The sequence below is a fragment of the Danio rerio genome, chromosome 14 (assembly GCF_052040795.2).
Source record: "Danio rerio strain M-AB ecotype USA chromosome 14, GRCz13ab, whole genome shotgun sequence".
In the NCBI taxonomy this organism is placed as follows: Eukaryota; Metazoa; Chordata; class Actinopteri; order Cypriniformes; family Danionidae; genus Danio; species Danio rerio.
In genome coordinates, this window is record NC_141034.1 from 7,034,605 (window position 1) to 7,057,142 (window position 22,538).

The 22,538-nt window shown below is 35.6% G+C and overlaps 1 protein-coding gene across 3 annotated transcripts in view; it reads left to right on the forward strand.

Annotated features, from left to right (window-relative positions):
- Positions 1-599: 599 nt before the first annotated feature.
- The window catches only part of abca1b (ATP binding cassette subfamily A member 1b), a 95,174-nt gene continuing 73,235 nt past the window's right edge, over positions 600-22,538 (forward strand). For 2 of the 3 annotated variants that reach the window (XM_087279954.1, XM_087279955.1), the window contains exons 1-5: positions 600-704; positions 6,280-6,380; positions 10,896-10,989; positions 21,261-21,402; positions 21,532-21,650. In XM_087279954.1, coding sequence (XP_087136080.1) covers positions 6,315-6,380; positions 10,896-10,989; positions 21,261-21,402; positions 21,532-21,650 — 421 coding nt within the window. In that variant the 5' untranslated portion in view covers positions 600-704; positions 6,280-6,314. Of the gene's footprint in view, positions 705-5,960; positions 6,381-10,895; positions 10,990-21,260; positions 21,403-21,531; positions 21,651-22,538 lie in introns of those variants that run through there. The other variant, NM_001114586.2, reaches the window with a different exon arrangement.

Here is a 22,538-nt window from a genome sequence, read left to right on the forward strand (position 1 = left end):
CTTAAATGAACAGTTTTCCGTAGTTTGTAATTCATGTTTTTATTCTTTCACCCTTTATTTATGCTTTTAAATGGCCTTGATCTGTCTATAAACAACCTTTAACATTTGAAAAGTTTGAAAAAGTGACTTTTATGAACATTTTAGAAGGGTTGGTTTTGTGTAGACTTGTTTCTCTCGATATTATTTCTTATTCATTATATTATTTCAAACGACTAAAAAATCTTGATAAAAGTCACTTAGTTAAATTGTAGAGATGAAATTTCAACAACAAAAGTCGACAAAGCAGAGATTAAGCTCCAATAATGCAATTCACGACCGTAAACAAACGGAACCACAAAATACGGAAAGTGTTAAACAGAAATTTTTACTATGTGAAAGCAAAAACAAACTGTCTTCTTTTTGGGAAAAACAGAGGTAGAAGAGTATGTGAGTATGTGTTGTTTCTATGGCATTGATTTGTCAACAGATGTTTAATGTTATAGAGCTGTTTTGGGATCCACGTGTTGATCCAGTTAAATATGCAGCAGTCTGGATGACCGACAGTAACCCAGGCGCTCCGAGCGGATGCGCTATAAAACCACTTTAAACCCTTCAGATGCCCCTTCACACGAGAACCACCGGCGTCAGACTCCACAAGGACGAATAAACATCTGATTCACTTGGATTACAACGAATGTCCTACACAAGTCATCAGCTGTGTCTGGGTAAGAATCATTTCTGCTTGGCTTTCTTTAACAGAGGTTGCGCTTTTTGATGTTTTGAGGTGAATGAGCGCAGCGTTTTAGATGACGGATATTATTGAGAACAATACAAACAGACACAGCGCACTACAGTATCGTCATTTTTGTTTTTCCGAAGAAACAGTAAAAGTAGACGAATTAATGAATGAAAGTTTAGAATAGCACAGATTTTTCCTTCAGAAAGGCTTCGGATAATACTTTGGGACAGTTGTTGTTTATGTGGAAAACAGCTGCAGGGTTTCTTAAGCGAAACCAGACGTTTTCTAAAACAAAAACAAAAAATAACAGCAAATAGCAATGACACGAGAATGTGAGCTTAATATACACAGAAATATATAAAGTGTAGTATGAGAACAAGAATTTGGAACAATAACACAACAGACAAAGGTTTGTGAGGAAAAAAAGAAGAAGAAAGAAACATGAAACCTTTCATGTTATTGAGTATTGAGGAAAAGAAAACTAAAATGTTATAGTCACAACAGTTAAAAAAGATAAATATTATTAATTTGAAATTTTTAAAATGAACTCCAGATGAAGAAAATGAAACAAAAAAAATCTGAAAATACACTCAAGAAGATTTGTGCTGCACTGTAAAACCTGATAAGCTAAGATAACTCAAACAGTTTGGGGAAAACGATTGTGAATGTTTTAAAACCAAATAGTTTTGACTACTGTAAACTTTTCTTCTGTTGAACACACGAGAAGATAATTTGAAGAATGTTGGAAACCGGTAACCATTGATTTTCATCGTATTTGTTTTACCTACTGTGGAAGTCAATGGTTACCGGTTCCTAGCATTCATCAAAATATCTCCTTTTGTGTTCAACAGAATAAAGTGCCTCCTAACGCTTTGGAACAACTTGAGGGAGAGTAAATAATAATTACATTTTCATTGTTAGGTGAACCATCCCATGTTAAGTTTGGTTTTCATCCTTGCTCATCAGCCACAAACCTGATCATTTCTGTTTCGTCGTCACTGGTTAAATTACCAAAAACAATATATGAGCAATTCCAGCGTTAAGGATGTGAAATTTTGCAGTAAAAACTCAAAACATAATATCACAGGGAAAATATAGGCTAGCATTATATTGAAACATCTGTTTATATTTTACAGAACAACTGACAACAGAGTTATGTGATCAGAAAAATATCAATCTGTAAGCATATTTTATATTTTAAATGAGGGAAAAAAAACATGAGTTACGGATGTGACAAAAAAGTCTTAGAGTTTGCAGTCTACAACATATATTGTAGAAATTTCTGTGAATTAAACTGCACAACCCAAAAGAAAAAAAATATTATCATTAGGATAAAAAGTTGGTTCTCGATAGAACAAAATGATTGATTTTATTTTATTTAATATTTTTGCATTTATGAGGAAAACGTGCTGTTATTAATGTGACACTTCTCCGTTATGGATGTGACCGATGTGAAATTGCCACTTATTTGACTTTGGTAAATCAAATATAATAGTTTGAGAACACTGACAGAGACATATTTGAGTATTTCTAAAGTACTGTAAAATACTTGCTTACAATATATATATATATCGAGTTATATACACATATATTATTTTGTTGTTTGTTTATATCGTCTAATATTTAGATTGTTAAGTTCAGTTATCAAACCAATATTTTAATGTATCATATACTTTAGCTACTCAAATGGTTTGGTATTGATTTTAGAGTTAAGTTAACACAAATATTTTAATTAATTCATTCATAACTTGTCCGGTTTGATAACATAACTCTTTCCAATTAAGTCAAAGTAATTTTAAGATAAATTATAGGTTAAACTACACTCAAAAAATTATTAATTATTATTTTTTGCTCGTTCAAACTACTTATTTAAAATAAGCTGAAACAATAAAATTCTTAAGATTTCATTGGGACAACTTCATTTTTTAATGTTCAGTTTACAAAAATTTTGTTAACATTGTTAGGTTAACTTAATCAATTTGTGTTGGGACAACATGAATGAATTTGTGTGGAACCCTGCATTGTGTACAGTGTAACTAATTTTATTTAGTGATTTTCACTCTTAGGTTGTACAGTGTGCTGGTTCAAACTACTTATTTTAAATTAGCTGAAACAACACATGTCTTGAGATTTTTTTTGAAACAGCTTAATTATTTTATGTTTTATCGACTCATATTTGTTAACTTAATACTCTTTAGTTGAGACAACCTGAATAAATTGTGTGGAACCTTGCATTTTTAACAGTGTAGACTGTAATCAAGTGACAAAACTTACTGGGATAAGCTGAATTCTTGTCATTTTAAAAACAAAAACATATTTCAAGTGTACAAGAAGTCTTTGAGACCGCCTGCTTCTGTAATGGTGGAAGACTGAATTGTGCTGCGTGCCTGAGAAAGAGGTCTGAATAACATGCAGCCTCAAGCGTGTCATTGTGATCTGAGCTTAACTTAATGGGAAACACACCTTCAATTATACCAAATGACAAGAGGAATCATTTGGAATCAAAAACATTCAGTTTGTATTTATCGGTTAGTCACCTTCTCTTCAGATCTGTGCGCGAGATAAGATATTAAATGAAGTGACATGCTCTGGGCTTTGGGAAAGGCACTGTTCTGCGACTCTGATGAATGATACTGAGATACATTTTGTTTTAGACTTTGAAAATGTGGGCAGCAACCTTGCATTTTGCATCGGTTTGGTATTAATTGAGCTTAAGGCAATAGATTTTTGTCTTTGTTGCTTTTAAAACTTGTTATGAGAAAAGAATATAGATATTAAACTGTCAATTGTTGACATACAGAGCTACAACAATGGGGATAGCATGTCAGATTAATCTGCATGTTTGATCAGAGATGTCTTATATTCTAAAAAGTGTAGGACAAAGAATTGAGACATTTAGATGATCTCTTTTGCCATTTTTCTTAAAACGCTTTTTGGCAAGTAAAGCGCTTTTAAGTGAAATTTAAAAAAGATCCACCTCCAAGTGTCTTTATGCTATAAGTAATCATAAGAATAACTTTTATACTGATATTAATGTTTCACGATGAACACATTGTGGATTGAAGCAACCCAGATTTACTTGATTAAGCGTACACCATTTAGTAAAATAAAGCATGAAGTTAAGAGTGTATCTAATATGATTCTATCTACTGGTTTACAGTGTTTACAGTACAAAGTATCATAATTTAATCTGACGTTTTGGCCGTATAAATGTAAGCAACTATACAAAATAATGTATTCTCTTAAATAGATTCTATGAATAAAATTGAGATTTTTAAACTCCAAATCAAGAGTTTAGATGCAAAAACCTCTGAAGTTGTCCTGTTAAATTAGAGTCCTATGTCTCAACTCCTATGTCAAGGTTTAGTAAATTCACTTTTATAGAAAAGGATTGGTTATTTTCATCACTTTTATGGTGAAATTCATTCATTTTCTTTTCGGCTTAGACCCTTTATTAATCCGGGGTCGCCACAGAGGAATGAACCGTCTCAGGTGAAATAAGGGGATGAGAAAAATGCTCGATGTAGAAGGAAATTCCAAAGGTTTTTGCATCTGAACTCTTCAAATTCTCTTTTGTCATACTATATGAACAATACAATGATGTATTAAATAGATACTGAAACACATTTAAATAAGTTAAGGCTATGTATGGCAACAAACCCCTCCATTTCAGATTTATATATTCATTGTGGTCACACTTTACAATAAGATTCATTAGTTAATGTTAGTTAATGCATTTACTAACATGAACAAACAATAAACAATGCATTTACTACTGTATTTGTTCATGTTAGTTAACGTTAGTTAATGAAAATACAGTAGTTCATTGTTAGTTCATGTTAACTCATGGTGCATTAACTAATGTTAACAAGCATGGACTTGGTTAATAATGCATTAGTAAATGTTCAATTATGATTCATAAATGCTGAACATATGTTGCTCATGATTAGTTCATGTTAGTAAATGCATTAACTAATGAACCTTATTGTAAAGTGTTACCTTTATTGTCTTAATTTGTCTGGCTTTACAGGGTTAAAGGGATAGTTCACCTACAAATAACAATTTACTCACCACTTATTGTCGAATGGTTACTTTTGTTATTTCTCTTTTTTCTGTTAAACACTCAAAAATTATATTTTAAAGAATGTTGTAAACTGGTAACCATTGACTTCTATAGTAGGAAAAAGAAATACTATAGAAGTCAATGGTTACCGGTTTACTTTTGTGTACAACAGAAGAAAACATCTTCTTTTTGATTTTTTTTCTTTTGTTGAACACACAAGAAGATGTTTTGTTAAAGGCTGGAAACCGGTAACCATTGACTTCCATAGTAGGAAATACAAATACTATAGAAGTCAATGGTTACCAGTTTACTTTTGTGTTCAACAGAAAAAGAAAACATCTTCTTTGATTTTTTTTTTCTGTTGAACTTAGAAGACATTTTGAAGAATGCTGGAAACCGGTAACCATTGACTTCCATAGCAAGAAAAACAAAAACTATAGAAGTCATTGGTTACTGGTTTACTTTTGTGTACAACAGAAGAAAACATGTTCTTTATGAGTTTTTTTTTCTTTTGTTGAACACACAAGATGTTTTGTTAAAAGCTGGAGACCGGTAACCATTGACTTCCATAGTAGGAAAAACAAATACTATGGAAGTCAATGGTTACCAGTTTACTTTTGTGGTCAACAGAAAAAGAAAACATCTTCTTTTAATTTTTCTTCTGTTGAACATACAGGAAGACATTTTGAAGAATGCTGGAAACCGGTAACCATTGACTTGCGTTGTAGAAAAAACAAATACTATAGAAGTCAGTGGTTACCTGTTTACTTTTGTGTACAACAGAAGAAAACATCTTTTTGAGTTTTTTTCTTTTGTTGAACACACAAGAAGATGTTTTGTTAAAAGCTGGAAACCGGTAACCATTGACTTCCATTGTATTTATTTTTTCCTACTATGGAAGTCAATGGTTACCGGTTTCCAGCATTCGTCAAAATATCTCCTTTTGTGTTCAACAGAATAAAGTAACTTCTAACGCTTTGGAACAACTTGAGGGAGAGTAAATAATAAGCACACTTTCATTGTTAGGTGAACTATCCCATGTTAAGTTTGGTTTCCATCCTTGCTTGCCTCACGCAAGCCTGATTATTTCTGTTTCGGCGTCACTGATTAAATCACCAAAAGCATACAAACAGCGAGAACAATGCGAGCGTTAGATGAAGATCATTCATTGTTGCAGTTGAATAGCACCATTAGCATAGAGCAAGATCTCGACTTCCAGCAAACCTGTTCATTCGAAATGATCAAACCATTAAGAGACTCTAACGGCCTGCGAAATTCCTTTCTTGATGAATCTCTGACACTACAAGGTCCACCACTTCCAGGAATTCTGGAAAAAAAAAAGACAGGAGATGAAAAGGGAAGACGTGTGAGAGAGCAAGCGAACGCTGGAGAGTAAGATAGGAGCTGCTGCACTTTGTCCTGGACTTTTGAGCTGCTCTGTTGGTCGCTGCTGGATGCTTTTTTGTCAGTCAGCCCCGTCTCCGTTGTGTCATTGCAGTTGAGAGCTGAGCGCGAAGAGGGACCCGAGTGAAGATGTCCATCTCCACTCAACTGGGTCTGCTGCTGTGGAAGAACTTCACCTACAGACGGAGACAAACGGTAAGACAGCACATCTGATTTTTATTCAGTTGAAGTCAGAAATATTAGCCCCCTTTGATTTTTATTTTCTTTTTTAAATATTTCCCAAATGATGTTTAACAGAGCAATGAAATTTTCACAGTATGTCTGATAATATTTTTTCTTCTGGAAAAAAACATATTTGTTTTATTTCGGCTAGAATAAAAGCAGTTTTTAATTTTTTTAAAGCCATTTTAAGGACAAAATTATTAGCCCCTTTAAGTTATATTTTTTTCCTGATAGTTTACAGAACAAACCATCGGTTTACAATAACTTGCCTAATTAACCTAACCTGCATAGTTAGCCTAATTAACCAAGTTAAGCCTTTAAATGTCACTTTAAGCTGTATAGAAGTGTTTTGAAAAATATCTAGTCAAATATTATTTACTGTCATCATGGCAAAGATAAAATAAATCAGTTATTAGAAATGAGTTATTAAAACTATAATCTTTAAAAATGTGTTGAAAAAAATCTTCTCTCTGTTAAACAGATATTGGGGGGGGGGAAATAAACAAGGGTGCTAATAATTCAGGGGGCTAATATATATATATATATATAGACTCAATTTATTTTGCTACTTGTTCAAACTACTTATTAAAAATGAACTGAATCAACACAGATCTTGAGTTTTTTTGGGGACAACTTAATTGTTTTATGTTATATTAATTTTTAAATCCGCTTAGATTTGTTTAAACAATAAACTTATTCAATTTGTGTTGGACAACATGAGCAATCATGTGGAACCCAGCGTTTTAAAAAAAGTGTATACACTATTGTTTGTTTAAAGTAACTACATTATATACAATGAGTTGAATCAACTCAATTCTCATTTAAATTTCAATCAATTTAAATTTGTCAAAAGTAATGACTTAATTTTTTCATGTTGTCCCAACTCAAATTATTGTGTGGAACTCTGCATATTTTTTTTTTGTGTATCCTACATAGTATTTGTTAGCTATCAGGATTACATTGATTTCATTCAATTGTGGCAGTCATTTCATGCCAAATGTTGTTGTCAATGTGTTTAATATAGTTTTAAACGTTGCTTCCTGAGATCATTGTTGCAGTTTTAGTCATTCAAGATCCTGATAATACAGTCCTATAATCTTGAGTTGTTTATATTCCTTAACCTCCTTTATGTAAAGACATACATACATACATAAAATTGTAGGGTGCACACAATTCTTTCATACACTGTAAAAAGTGATTAGTTACTTGAAGCGAGTAAGCAAATTGCCTTGAAAGAAACAAGTTGACTTTACAAAAATAATGTAAGTAAACCTATTGTAGCTGGGAACTGCTAAGTTGACTTAATTTTTATTATTATGCAAGTTGAATTCACTTTTTAAAAATAAAAGTAAACTAATCACTTTTTCCAATACACAATTATTACATTTGTTTTGTTTTTTTCAGCTTTTCTTTGTCTAGCAAAATGACAGTAACTAAAATAAATCTGCTCTTCCAGACTCCAGTATGTCTTCTAAATTCAATACAGGCTATAATTGTACATTTTATAAACTTAATGAAGCACCAATTATGTAATATTGTAATAACTGCAGTAATTATTTGAAAAGAGACTTGCTAAAATAGTTTGTCATTGTAAAAAAAGATTTGTTGACTTTAAAAAGTGAGTACAAAAAGCCTAATTATAAAAATTAAGTCAGCTCAACAGTTCCAAGTTACAATGGGTTTACTAACATTATTTATGTAAAGTCAACTTGTTGCTTTTAAGGCAATTGGTTTATTCACTTTAAGTAACTAATTACTTTTTACAGTGTATAATCCAACACAAATCAATTAAGTTAACAAATTTAAGTGGATTGAACAAAAAATGTAGTTGTCCCAACAAAATCTCAAGAATTGTGTTGTATCAGCTCATTTTAAATAAGTAGATAAGTAGATAAGTAGCAACAAAAAATGTTGAGCGTAGAATGCTGCTCTATTTTGATTCATCTAAATATTTCACCCCAAAATAAGTTAGATATTTTGAAGAATGCTGAGGTTTTGAAGAACAAATACTATAGATGTTAATGGTTACAGGTTTCCAGCATTTTTCAAATGTTTTTGTTTTGATTTCAACAGAAGTGAAGGGTGAGTAAATGATGACAGCATTTTTATTTTAGGTTGAACTGTTAATTTAAAGGCTAAAGTGAGTCAGAAGCATTCCCAGATACAAGATAAATGTCTGTCATCTCAAAGAATGTTTTCTTCTAGAGTAGTTTGCTTCTTAAACAATCACAAAAAAAAATCACTGTATTACCTAGTACACTGTAAATACAGCATCTGTTAATTCAAAGTCCCATATAGCTCAGGATTCATGTGTTTTCAGATTATTCACACTTTAGGATTACTATCAGGCTTTTATTTCCACTCTGACAACTTTTGATGTTTAAAAGTTTAAAAAAGTTACTTTTATTTTTTTTAAAACTGTAATTTGATATAATTTTGTGTGGTCTGATCATGCAAATTATGCTACATTCATATATAACCACAACAGAAAACCACTTTGTTAAATCACTGTTACATTTTAAATATCAAAAGTTGTCAAAGCAGAGGTCAAGTTTCTATAACGTAGTTTAAAGCATAATGAAAGTGAATACAGTTGTGAGCCACAAGCTGTTAATCAACAGATATTTCTAAAGCTTGTTTTGATGTTAACATGGCATTGAAATTTGTGTCTACAGGGTACTTCCAACAATATTTTAATTATACACACATTGTGTGAAATTTCAAATAAAATATTGTGTTTCAGTTAACAGGGAACATTCTCAGAACATTCCGTAAAGTTCCTTAAAAGTTGTGTAAATGTTAGCTTCAATGTTAGCATGTTATATTCAAATAATGTTTATGGAACATTCTCGTAACACTGACAGAAAACCTTTGTAGAACATTAATATAATGTGACTGGATTTTACATTAATATAACATTATAAAAACATATTAATAATGTTATTATAACCCCAAAAATAGCATTAATATGTAGTCTATTACTATAAAAACTGGATGTTTTGAACATTCTAAGAACCTTCCAGTATGACATTTTTATAACTTACTCAGAATGATAGAGAAAGGCTCTAAGAACATTAATATAAAGTGAAAGAATTGTTATAATAATGCTTTAAATCACAATCTGAGAACATTAATATAACATGAGACTGAAACATTATGAAAACATTTTGAACAATGTTATTATAACCAAAAAATAGCAATAATATATAGCCTATAAATTTTTTTTAACAATTTTTAACATTTTGAACATTTTAAGAGCCTTCCACAATAAGATTTTTATAACTTACTCAGAATGTTATGAAAACGCTCTGAAAACATTAATATAATGTGAATGGAATGTTCTAATAATTCCTGAAATAACATTCTGTGAGCAATATGAGACTGAAACATTATAAAACATTTGAATAACTTTATTATAACACAAAAATAACATTAATATATAGACCATTAATATAAAAACTGGACATTTTGAAAATTTTAGGAACCTTCCACAAAAAGATTTTTATAACTTACTTAGAATGTTATGGAAACGCTCTAAGAACATTAATATAATGCAAATAGAATGGTCTAACAATGCTTTATATAACAATCTGAGAACATTATGAGGCTGAAACATTATAAAACATTTAAATAAGGTTATTTTAACCCCAAAAAATACACTTTAATAAAAACTGGACATTTTGAACATTTTAACCTTCCACAATAACATTTTTTTAACTTACTCAGAATGTTAGGGAAATGTTCTGAAAACATTAATATAACGTGAATGGAATGCTCTAATAATGACAGAAATAACATTTTGAGAATATTATGAGACTGAAACATTATAAAAACGTTTTAAATAAAGTTATTATAACCCAAAAATAACATTATTATATAGTCTATTCATAAAAAAACTGAATGTTTTGAATATTCTATCAACCTTCCAGAATACAAACGACAAATGATCATAACAAATGATTGAAATAATGTTCCGAGAACATAAATATAACACCAGATTGAAATGTTTTGTGTAATGTTTTAATTAATTCTAAGAACATTCAGAAAATGATGTTATATAACTTAACGGCAATGTTAAGGGGACATGTTTAGAACCTACAGTTACATTTCCTGGAATAATACCCAAAAAATGCAGAAGATCATGAGCAAATATGGTCCACTGATTACAATTCGGATGCATTTACATTGAGTGTAAAAGTAAGCACTATCCACAGAGCAGCTAAACGGAGCAAAGTGTGGTCAGATAACTTTCATTCCCTGTTGGGTTTACTGTATGTCTGTGTTCCCAGCGGATCTGTCCCGTCTGCTGTTGTACTATATCTGGACGGTCTAATCGATCATCTGTCTTGCATTAATAATAAATGCAGTACATAAACCTGCCCTTGATGACACTACCTACTAGAAGCCCTCAGACATTAGAGACAGAGAGCTAATGCACTTTACAGAAAACGCTGACTGTTTTTTTCTCTTTGTTTTCGACATGTGCAGCTCCAACTGCTGACTGAGATTGTGTGGCCTCTCTTTATTTTCTTCATCCTGATCGCCGTGAGGTTGTACTACCCGCCTTATGAACAACATGAATGTAAGTACTTGTGTATTTTAAAAAGTTTCGAAAGTGAAGGAGACAACACAACTCAGCGCTTACACTGTTTTGTATCTTTAAATTCCTGACATGTGATCAGAAAACCAATCAACGTGTTGCATGCGAAGCGACTATTGCAACGCAAGCTGTGCATTTTAATTACATAATCTAATCAGATGGTGCACACGGGGCGAAAACGCACGTTTGCTTCATTGCATGATGCTTTATGGTGTATTATTATCAGATGTGTCAAGCGCGCAGGGTGTTTATGAGTTGTCACTGATAACTAGAGTAATCAGTGATCTGTCATTTGCAGGTGGTTGATAGAAATTTAGAAGGATGTTATCAAAAGCATGATAAAATTTTATTCATTCATTCATTCATTTTCCTTTGGCTTATTCACTCATTTTATCAGGGGTCACCACAGCGGAATGAACCGCTTACTTATCCAGCATATGTTTTTGGGGCTCGAACCAGTGACCTTCTAACCACTGAGCTACCGTGCCACCCTGATGGGATTTTGATTGTATCAAATATACGAAGTGGCCACATTTTAGAGTGCATTTGAGATGCCCCAGCTTTAAAGGGATAGTTCACACACTGATTTCTAGGGCCAAAACATTTAGTTTGTGTTGGAAAAACATAAAGAAATTATGTTAATGTAACGGAGGCCAGCTAGTGTGTGCTGTGCAGGTAAACCTCACTCCTCTGACCTCTAAAGGTGCGACAGATGCTAGAGGCCATGGTCTTTAGCCTCCTTGTTAGAGCAACCGACTCCCATGCAGAAGGTCACCAGTTCGATACCAGCTCGGAGCGGGTTGGGTGATGTAGGACTGGCGGGGTTACATTGGTGCCGTGACCCGGATGGGAGTGAGGTTTAGGGGGTGATTGTAATGGAGGCCAGCTAGTGTGTGCTGTGCAGGTATACCTCACTCCTCTGACCTCTAAAGGTGCTCTAGCGACAGACACAAGAGGCCATGGTCTTTAGCCTCCTTGTTAGAGCAACCGACTCCCATGCGGAAGGTCGCCGGTTCAATACCAGCTCGGAGCGGGTTGGGTGACGTAGGACTGGCGGGGGTACATTATCTTATTAGTTTTTCAGAAATTTAAGCTAATTGAACACAAAACAATTAAGTGCACCCCCCCCCCCCCCTCAAAAGTTGTGTTTAAAAAAGTTTAAGTTTAAATAAGTAGTTTGAACAAACAACAATTTCTGAGCGAACTCTGAAAAGAAGATATTTCGAAGAATGTTGGAAATTGGTAACCATTGACAAAAACAAATACTGCGAAAGGCAATGCTTCTTCAAAAGATCTTCTTTTGTATTCTACAAAACAACAAAGCTTGGTTTGGAACAAGTAGTGGCGGATTGGCCATAGGGAGCACCAGGTTTGGAACAAGCAAGGGGGAATTGACCATAGGGAGCACCAGGTTTAAAACAAGCAGGGGCAGACTGGCCATAGGGAGCACCGGTTTTGAAAGGAGCAGGGGGGGCTGGCCATAAGGAGCACGGGGTTTGTAACAAGCAGGGGCGGACTGGCCATAGAGAGCACCGGGTGTAGAACAAGCAGGGGTGGACTGGCCATAGGCAGCTCTGAGTTTGGAATAAGCAGGAGGGACTGGCCATGAGGAGCTCCGAGTTTGGAACAAGCAGAAGGGACTGGCCATAGGGAGCTCCGAGTTTGGAACAAGCAGGGGGGACTGGCCATAGGGAGCTCTGAGTTTGAAACAAGTAGGTGCGGAGAGGCCATAGGGAGCACCGAGTTTGGAACAAGCAGGGGGGACTGGCCATAGGGAGCTCCGAGTTTGGAACAAGCAGGGTGGACTGGCCATAGGGAGCTCTGAGTTTGAAACAAGTAGGTGCGGAGAGGCCATAGGGAGCAATCGCCGCATCCAGCTCTTACCAATCGCCGCATCCAGCTCTTTACCGCCCACTTTTCACTTCCTAAACGCTTAGGTGGCCTGAGGTACAATAACTTTACTGGCTGAAAATACTGTCCCAGTCCACCCCAGTCCATCAAGGGTGCATAGATAGACAGAATTAACATTTTTGTGTGAACTATCCCTTAAATATCAGCTGTTATTACTGTGATGATTGCATTTATTAGCTGTTTTTTTAGTACATCCAGGATTTTCCAGCACCAATAGTGATTGAGAGCAATATAATAATTGTTTTTACAAGAATAATGTGTATTTTCACTGCAAATTCACAAACATTTAAGCAGATAATGCCATGGGTTTTGAGAAAAACTGTAGGCCACCAGTACATAAGAAAATCATGGACTGTTTTTTTTTTCTCAGCGTATCATTTTGTTTTATTTAAAGGATTTTCTTGTGCCTGATTGTGTTAATAACCTCATTAACACGTTTATAAAATGATGTCACAGTACCCAATGTCACCGTAAATCTAAGGCATAAACTGCTCTCAAAAATACACATTTTTGCTGCTTGTTCAAACTCCTCATTTAAAATGAGCTTAAATAACACAACTCTGGAGATTTTATTGGAAAACGTAATTGTTTTATGTTCAGTCCACTTCAACTTGTTACGTTAACTTAATCTATTTGCTTTGGGACAACATGAATGAATTGTGTGGAATGCTGCATTTTTTACAGTGTAGTCAGGGATTCAAAACAATGCAGTACATTAAATGTATGCCATAATGCAGTGGTTCTCAAACTTTTTTCATCAAGTACCACCTCAGAAAAAAATGGTCTCTCCAAGGACCATCATAATGAGCAGTATTGAAATACAGTAGCATAGTAAGCCTAGTAAAGCAGCTACAGCTCAGAACAGTTCAAAATGTGTCAGATTAATTCCTATTATTAAGAATATTTATTACTGTCAGCCACTTTGAACATAATAAATAGTTTGAGCAATACACTGTACTGTGCTTATATGTAAAACAACAAACAAAAAAAACGAAAAACATCAACATTTAAATTAAAATGTGCTTTTAAAAGTTAAAAATGGTAGGTTACTGTTTTTAAAAAGTAAACAAGTGCTGTTCTTAAATGTAAAGTTTTAACATATAGTAGTCAAATATATTATTATTATAAGAAATATTATTATATGTCGGTCGAGGCAGTGGCGCAGAAGGTAGTGCTGTTGCCTCACAGCAAGAAGGTCGCTGGGTCGCTGGTTCGAACCTTGGCTCAGTTGGTGTTTCTGTGTGGAGTTTGCATGTTCTCCCTGCCTTCGCGTGGGTTTCCTCCGGGTGCTCCGGTTTCCCCCACAGTCCAAAGACATGCAGTACAGGTGAATTGGGTAGGCTAAATTGTCCATAGTGTATAATTGTGTGTGTGTGTGTGTGGATGTTTCCCAGAGATGGGTTGCAGCTGGAAGGGCATCCACTGTGTAAAAACTTGCTGGATAAGTTAGCGGTTCATTCCGCTGTGGTGAACCCGGATTAATAAAGGGACTAAGCCTGAATAAATTATTATATGTCATATTCATATATAAATCATTTTTGATACATTTTGAAATATATGCAGCATGTACATATGACATATTTGATTCCTTCGCGTACATGTACCACAGTTTGAGAACCACTGCCATAATGCATATAGTTCTGTGAGTTTTTGTTGTTGTTTGAGGAACTGTGGTGATTAGTCATGAGATTCCGGTGACGTCCAAATATGCGTCCATGTGCTACTGCTTGGTTTAGACAGGAAATAGGAGGTGCTGTGCATGATTTCACTTCTCCTTACATCTGGATTTACGTGCAGATGGATAAACAGATTTGCAAGTACAGGCATGACCACATCCTTTTTTCTTGAAGTGATTAAATGGACAGAAAAGCACAATGTCCTTCATGTAGTTAATCAATATGTGGATAAATAAAGCTTTTCTCTATAAATGCATTTTATAAGAAATAGTTTATACAAAAACATGTTTTGTAAATACTGCAATGATCGCAATATCAGATATAAGGTGAAAGAGTACCATGATCTATAAATCAACTTTATGATGATAATTTAAATAATATTAATAATTTTTCCATTAAATTCATATCAGTTTTTTCCCCATAATGTAATGAAAAAAATCACAAGGCATTACATACAATTTAAGTTTAATTAAATGAACTTTTCATTCTATCACCGATCAAACTAACTCAAAATACAAGGCTCATTATTAAAAAACGTAGTCCAGCGGACGTTTCTGGAGACTGCGAAATACGTCCCGGGAGGTACGTATTTGTGCAGTTTTTGTTTTTGCGAATCTTCGAGAGGCCGCTGTGCGCGCTTTTTCGTATCTCGAACGTCTCTTGCGAGTGCCGTTCGCACCCCCGCTGTTCTCGCGTCAACCCACCAGAGGCCGCTGTCTGACTGACCGAATGATTGACTGAGTGACCGGCCAATCGGCTGACCCACTCTCCTTCTTCCCTGAACCCAACCAGTTTTACCGATTGACCCGCCTGCCCGCTCACTTCCCTTAACCCGAGCAACAATTTAGAAAAGCCGTCTAGAAAAAGAAAAACCTTTGTCTGTTTTTCAGATTTCAACGCGTTCTCGCCCTGTTATGAACTCGTTCGCTTTATTTTTTGGATCCTGTTTTTGTCTTACCTGGTTTCTGGAACCGCTCTTCCCCGGACTCGAACCCACACGCCTTTGTCAACTTCTCCTCTCTGCGTCTGAAGTCCGCCGACGCACACAATGAGCTGACCAGACAAACTGACTTCAGCGGGAAAGCCCTCCGCACGGAGGTAAGCGGTCAGCCGGCAAGCGCGAAAGGGAACGGCGTCACACCGACTCGTAGCGTTCGCTTAAAAAAATTAAATGCAGCCATACGTACCTCCCGGGACGTATTTCGCGGTCTCCAGAAACATCCGCTGGACTACGTTTTCAGAATGAGCCTGGGTTAAAAAAATGGTTAAAACCTGATTAATACGTTAAAATGAGTTAAAGTAACTTAAAAACAGTTCTTGTCCTGATCATTTTTGGTCATGCCAAATTTAAGGTTAAATTTTCGCTATTAACAAACCATTAACTAAGACTTTTTGCTAAATAAAGCCCTAATTTGCCTCTTATTATTAGTCAATAAGGTATAGTTGGGTTTATGATTAGGATGAATAATAACATGCTTTATAAATGAGCAATATAACACTCGTAGCAGTGCGATATGGCTATATATCGGCACTGGTTGGAGGCGTGCGTTAGTGTCCCACCAGTGACAATATACAGACATATTGCACTGCTATGAGTGTGATATTGTGTTTATATAACAGTTCGGCGGCATAATTGTGTATATAAAAAAGAAAATCAAACACAGAGAGTGTAAAAACGCTTTTGTATGAGGAACTACTTTCTTCCACCAGTCATTCACATCTCTCCACCATTCATTCACATCCATAATGTCTAAAGTGATGACAAAACAGGTGATTTTGCTCACATTTTACGATTATAAAGCTGAACGGCATGAAATGCCATCAGTCTAGAGACATTTCCCAGTATTTCTCTGTTGCAATCTGGATATCGCAATAATTAACCCCCAAAAAAGCCAAAGCATAGCAAACACTAGCAGATTACTGTTGAGTTTGTGATAAGGAAAAATGCTAAACATGCTAAACACATGCATTGAAAAGGGAAAAAATTCCACCACCCTGTCCAAATTTTAAGGATACCGGCTGTCAGATTTGCACATTTCATATGCTCAACGCTTTGGCTTGTTTCCCTCGCTCGAAAACTTGACAGAGCCCCTGCGCGTAGCTAAGCCACGATTGGTGGGTGGCGGTTTTTGGGTGTGGCTTAGCGAAGGGTCAATTCTAACAATTAACAAACAATTAACTACGATATACATAAACTAAATGGGTTTATGTATATCGTAATAATTAACATGTAATTAGACAGTAGTTAACAATGGAAATTGTTGCTTGAACTAAATTGTTATCCATTTTTTTCACCCCTTTATAAATGATTTAAAATGACATAGGTCAATGCAGAATTCAACAAATACTAAAACTAAAGTAACATAAAAACATTTGTTGTCGTGATCATTTTTGGTCATCTTCGCTATTAACAAACCATTAACTAAGACTTTTAGCTTAATAAAGTCCTGATTTGCTGCTTATAAATAGTAAATAAGGTATAATTGGGTTTATGATTCAGATGTAGAATAGCATACTGTATAAGTTCTAATAAACAGCCAAAATCTTAAGTATTAAGTAATCTTAAATATTAAGCATGTAATAAGCCAGTAGTTAATAGTGGGAACCTCTACTGTTATCCATTTTTTCACCCCATTATAAATTACATAAGCATATGCAGAATTCGACAAATAGCTCCTGAATTGATTACTTCATGTTTAAGTACTATCTTATCTATGCTGTGCTCAGCAGGGGAGCAGCTGGCAGTCTTAAGGTTGACTGATAGCAGACCTACATATTTGACTCATTATAGAAATAACAGAGTCTGGTGTATGTGTGGGGACATAGGTCACTTAAAAGCGCTTAGGTAATCACTCAATAAGGGCTCTTTGAGGGGTTTGTGTCCACCAAGGATGGACAATCTGCTGATGTTTTCTTGGTTTGTGGGAAGATAAGGCTGTCTAAGCGTACACGTTCCTTATCTCTCCTGTACACGAGAATAGGCTGCAGCACTAGGAGGACTAGAACTTTCGAAAAACTCATCGGGGACATCATGTCCATGGCACTGGATGTTAATCTGATAGCATATCTGCACTATTGAGAAGCCCCCATTGTTCTGATGAGTTGCATACAGGCTAGAAGCACTTTTTAGAGGCAAAGAATACATTATCTAGAGGGAAAAAAGAAAGGGATTGAAGTCAGTGGTGGAAATAGTGAAAAAATCATACTTAATTATCAATACTTGACAAAAAGATGTAGTGTAAATATTATTTATTTATAAACAAATAAGTGAAAAGTAGCCCTCTAGCGCTGTTGAGGCTCCTACAGACTGGGACGTTTTTCGTGTACGTTTATCGTCATCGTTTTACAAGACGTTTTTCCGCATTTAAACACAAGCGATTTTTCATTCACAAGCGATTCACATTGATGCCCTTTATATAGTCACGAGGCAAAAAAACGTCTCAGTGTGCACGGGCCTTTAGACTTGCTGCAATTTTACGGTTATTTACTGTAAAAATGTCTAGTTAAGTGTCAAATACACTCTTTACAGTTCAATACTGCAATATGCAATGCATGGTGGGCCATTTTACAACTTTAACAGTAACTTATTGCATATAAGAAATTTGCGGTATTATACTGCAATCAAAACGCTTGAGTATGCTGTTAAACTTTGCCGCAATTTTAAAGTTATTTACTGCAAAAATGCATGGTAAAATACCACATACATTCTTTAAAGTTCACTACTGTAATGTTCTTTGTATTGTGGGTCATTTTAAACTTTTACAGTAACTTACTGCATATTAGGAATTTGCAGCAATCTACTGTAATCAAAGTACTTGAGTACTCTGTTAGACTTTGCTGCAGTTTTACAGTTATTTACTGCCAAAACGCCCAGTAAAATACCACATACATTCTTTACAGCTCACTACTGTAATATGCTCTGCATTGTGGGTCATTTAAATACTTTTACAGTAACTTACTGCATATTAAGAATTTGAGGTATTCTACCATAATCAAAGTCATCAAATAACTAAAACTTATGTAGAATTGGTCACACTGTAGAATTAAAATGTGGTAAATGGCATTTTACCATAAATATAAGTTGCGGTAAGGTTATTTTACTGTAAAGAAATGAAATTGCAGTAGGGCTCTGCAACTGTAAAACACACTTACAGGTAAGTTGCTGTAAAGGGGCAGTTGCTTTAGCTTGCTGGAAACATTTAAAGGAAACCAAAGATCAATACCTGTTTTCAGGTGCAAACATTCATCGCTGTCAGCAAAAGCTTCATGAAGCTTTTTAACTTTTGTGCGATAATGTTGGCATCCAGCGGAATTTTCTTTTTCCTGCAGTCACTGACTCCATCCTTAAGTGGGTCACACATTGGATGCGCCACCCGCATGACATTTTTAAGTAACACACACTGAACGTGCACATTTGCATGTTATTTAAAATGAAATTATTCAGATGGTACTCTGTGGTGCGGCAAAAATATGAACTGTGTCCAGAGTCATAGCTGGATGCTGGTGTGCATACCCTGATATAAACCTATGTTTACAATTCTAAAATTCATAGCGCTGCGTGGTGCGGAGCATCCAGTGTTGGACCCCCTTTATGACGGTCTTGCTGCAGACAGTTATAACCCTTTTTGCATCCTTGTTGAAACTCACACTGCTAGCGATCGAAGATTTATGTTAATTTAGCAAGCTGAAACTGTACAGAAGACACATAGGAGATTGATTGACAATGGTCTACAGCCAATCAGCACAATGAGGTGTAAAAAGAAAAAAAGCATGTCAAATTGCACTATAAAAATCTGCGAAACTGTGAGGGTGAACCCAGTTATAGAGAGGGACCACTGTACAACGCTTAAGGCAAAACTACTTAACATTTAAAAAATGATGTTTGCTGTTTGTTCATTTAAATCACCTGAAACAACACAATTATTGAAGTTTTTGGAGGAAAACTTTATTGCTTTTTGTTTAATCTACTTTAATGTGTTAAAAACTAATAAGTGAACTTAAAGGTGCAGTAGGTGATTGTCTTCAGAAGCATTTTTTGTTGTGCTGGTTGAAAGTTTCTTCACAGTCTAATAGTAATGATTCAAGTAAATGATCTAAATGTATTTATATTTATTTTTATATTTTGGGTATAAGGCATAAAACTAAAAAATGTTCATCCAATTAAATAGAGTCGGACCGACATCTCTCATAATTCCGATAAGTAGGCGAAACTGTCTGTCAGCAAATGCAGATTTGAACAACTGCGCAGCTGTTTGTACGCATCTCCGCCGACCGATGTTGTTGCTGCGCGTTCACAAAAGAGGGCGCGTGTGCGCGATTGGTAAAAACCTGCTTAATCAAAACTTGTTAAAAACCTGAATCAATATTGGAGTTACCATTGCACGCTGGAGTAAGGATAAAAAAATGGCTGAAGGATTTCTCGTAGAAGGTAATGTTCTGTTTTAAAACCATTTGAGCTTCACTTAAAGTGGATGTAATGCTAAATGTTGTTACAAATGTGTTATATCTTCACAGAAGTGTTGTTCAGCTACTAAAATCTTCCGATGATAGATTGATAAGACTATTTTCAGTTTCATAAGGGACCTTTTACAGCATTTGTAATGTAGATTTTAATTTGTTTAACAACAAAACACAATTAAATAGCGCTATTCCGCCTAGTCTCACCCTATATTGTTTACCATGCAACTCTAAAGGCCTACTCACACTATGCCATCCGTACCATGCCCAGGCCCGTTTCCCGGATCGTTTGAGAAGTGTGAGTGCGCTGAATCGGGCTCAAGCACGGTTCACTTGGCCGGCTCTGGCCCGGTTGGAAGAGGTGTGCCTGAGTGCGGTTCATTTGGGCTTTGGCGCGGTACGCTTGTGTGTGAGTGCAAAACGCGCCAAAGCCCGAAACTGAAAGCGATACGTGACTGTTCGGCGAAATATCTGACTGCGTGTCACCGCATCCCTAAGGACTGTTTGGCGAAATATTTGACTGCATGTCACTGCATAACAAATGACTGAAACGATATAACAAGAGAAATCTCCACTGTGCTGCTGAGTGAGAGAGTGCTTCTCACTGAACAGTGCAGCAGCGATGACGTAAGCGTGCCGAGGCCCATTTGTGGTGTCAGCGCGGGCCGTCGGGGAGACGGGAGGGGGGGGCAAGCGTGCTTTGGCCCGGTTCGAGGCAACTGTACCTAGTGTGAGTACGGCCTAAATATTCACTCTGAAATAGCATGGCAGTTTGACTTGCTCGCCACCGGACAAGCACTAGTCGCTTTTAACACAAGAGAGTTTTTTTTTGCTGTTCTCGTGTTTAAGGAGGTGTGGCTCTAGACGGCAGGAGAGAGAGTGTTATTCAGAGATTTATGCTAAGCTGTTAGCATTGTGAAAGATCACCTACTGCACCTTTAATTCCTTCATGTTGCCCCAACACAAATCAATTATGTGGAACCCACAGTGAATTACACTCATTTGAGGATTTGTAATCCATTACTTTACACCGATGAAATTTGATTTATTGAAAGAAATGTTTTTAGGATTAAATGTTTTCTGATTTTGTCTTTGTTCGCCAGTGTACACTTTCTTCTCTTCTGCCACCCTGACAAGGCCTTAATGTGGAAACTCTTTTCACCCGTCTTCAATGAGGTAGTTAATTTAGTCTCTCTCTATTCATTACAGGTCACTTTCCCAACAAAGCCATGCCCTCAGCAGGCACCCTGCCCTGGATCCAGGGCATCGTCTGCAATGCCAACAATCCGTGCTTCCGCCACCCAACCCCAGGGGAATCTCCCGGAGTCGTTGGGAACTTCAACGATTCCATGTAAGCGGTCGCCTGCGGCTGAAGATTTCCAAATAACAGCTGTCAGCTCTGATGTAGCCTGTTACACGTAATATAAGACATTGAGTATTGCACAGTCTAGTAGTAATCATGAGTTCTTTTTTATTTCAGAATCTCACGCCTTTTTTCTGATGCCAAGAAGATCTTGTTGTATAGTCAAAATGACAAGAGCTTGGATGGGTTCAAGGAGCTCATCGACGCTGTAAAAGTCATGCAAAATAACACGGCCGGTGAGTAGATTAGTCTACAATTTAACCCTCATTGGAAAGACCATTTGGTTTTATTGGGAGTTTTTTATGACTTGAAAAAATTTATATTGTAATCAACGTCAATGATGATACCATACAGCAGGGAAAATAAGTATTGAACTTGTCATGTTTTTTCCTGGGAAAATTATTTCTTAAGGAGCTGTTGACCTGGAATTGAACCAGATTTTGTGTGGATCAACAATGAAATGACATTGAAATAAATTTTTTTTTGTGATGGCAACTTAAAGACGCCTCTCCTATGGAGAATGAAGTAACATGCATTACTCAGCTGTGAGTTTTTCACAGACATTAGCAGAGTGTTAAAATCTTGATGGTTCTGTGGGTCTTGTCTATCAAATGTGGTCTTTAATTTGTATTGTCGAGCAAACATCCAAACGTCATTTTGGCATCACATGCTGACACTTCCATGATTTTCATGGAAAAACAAAATGCAACATCCCTGTGACACTGGGGTACAACTTCATTCTGACATCATGTTGACATCTTGTGCCTGTTGGATGTTTAAGGCCATTTCGATTATCATACAGTAAACATCTGTCATCTTCTCATCAGTGAAGTGCATTTTAACAGTCTCTGGGTCAATGCATGGAAAGATTTTGGACATCTTGTACACTTTTAATGCTTCCCAACAGTTTGCCGCAATTATAAAGCGCACAAGTTTTGAGGTAGGGTTGGGTATTGTTTGGGGTTGTTTCAATACCTGTGCTAAATTGATACTTTTAAAACAGTACCGGTGCTAAAACGGTGCCTGAACCGATACTTTTTAGCCACAAAATTATTTGACCAAAAAAAATAAAAAATATATATATATATATATATATATATATATATATATATATATATATATAT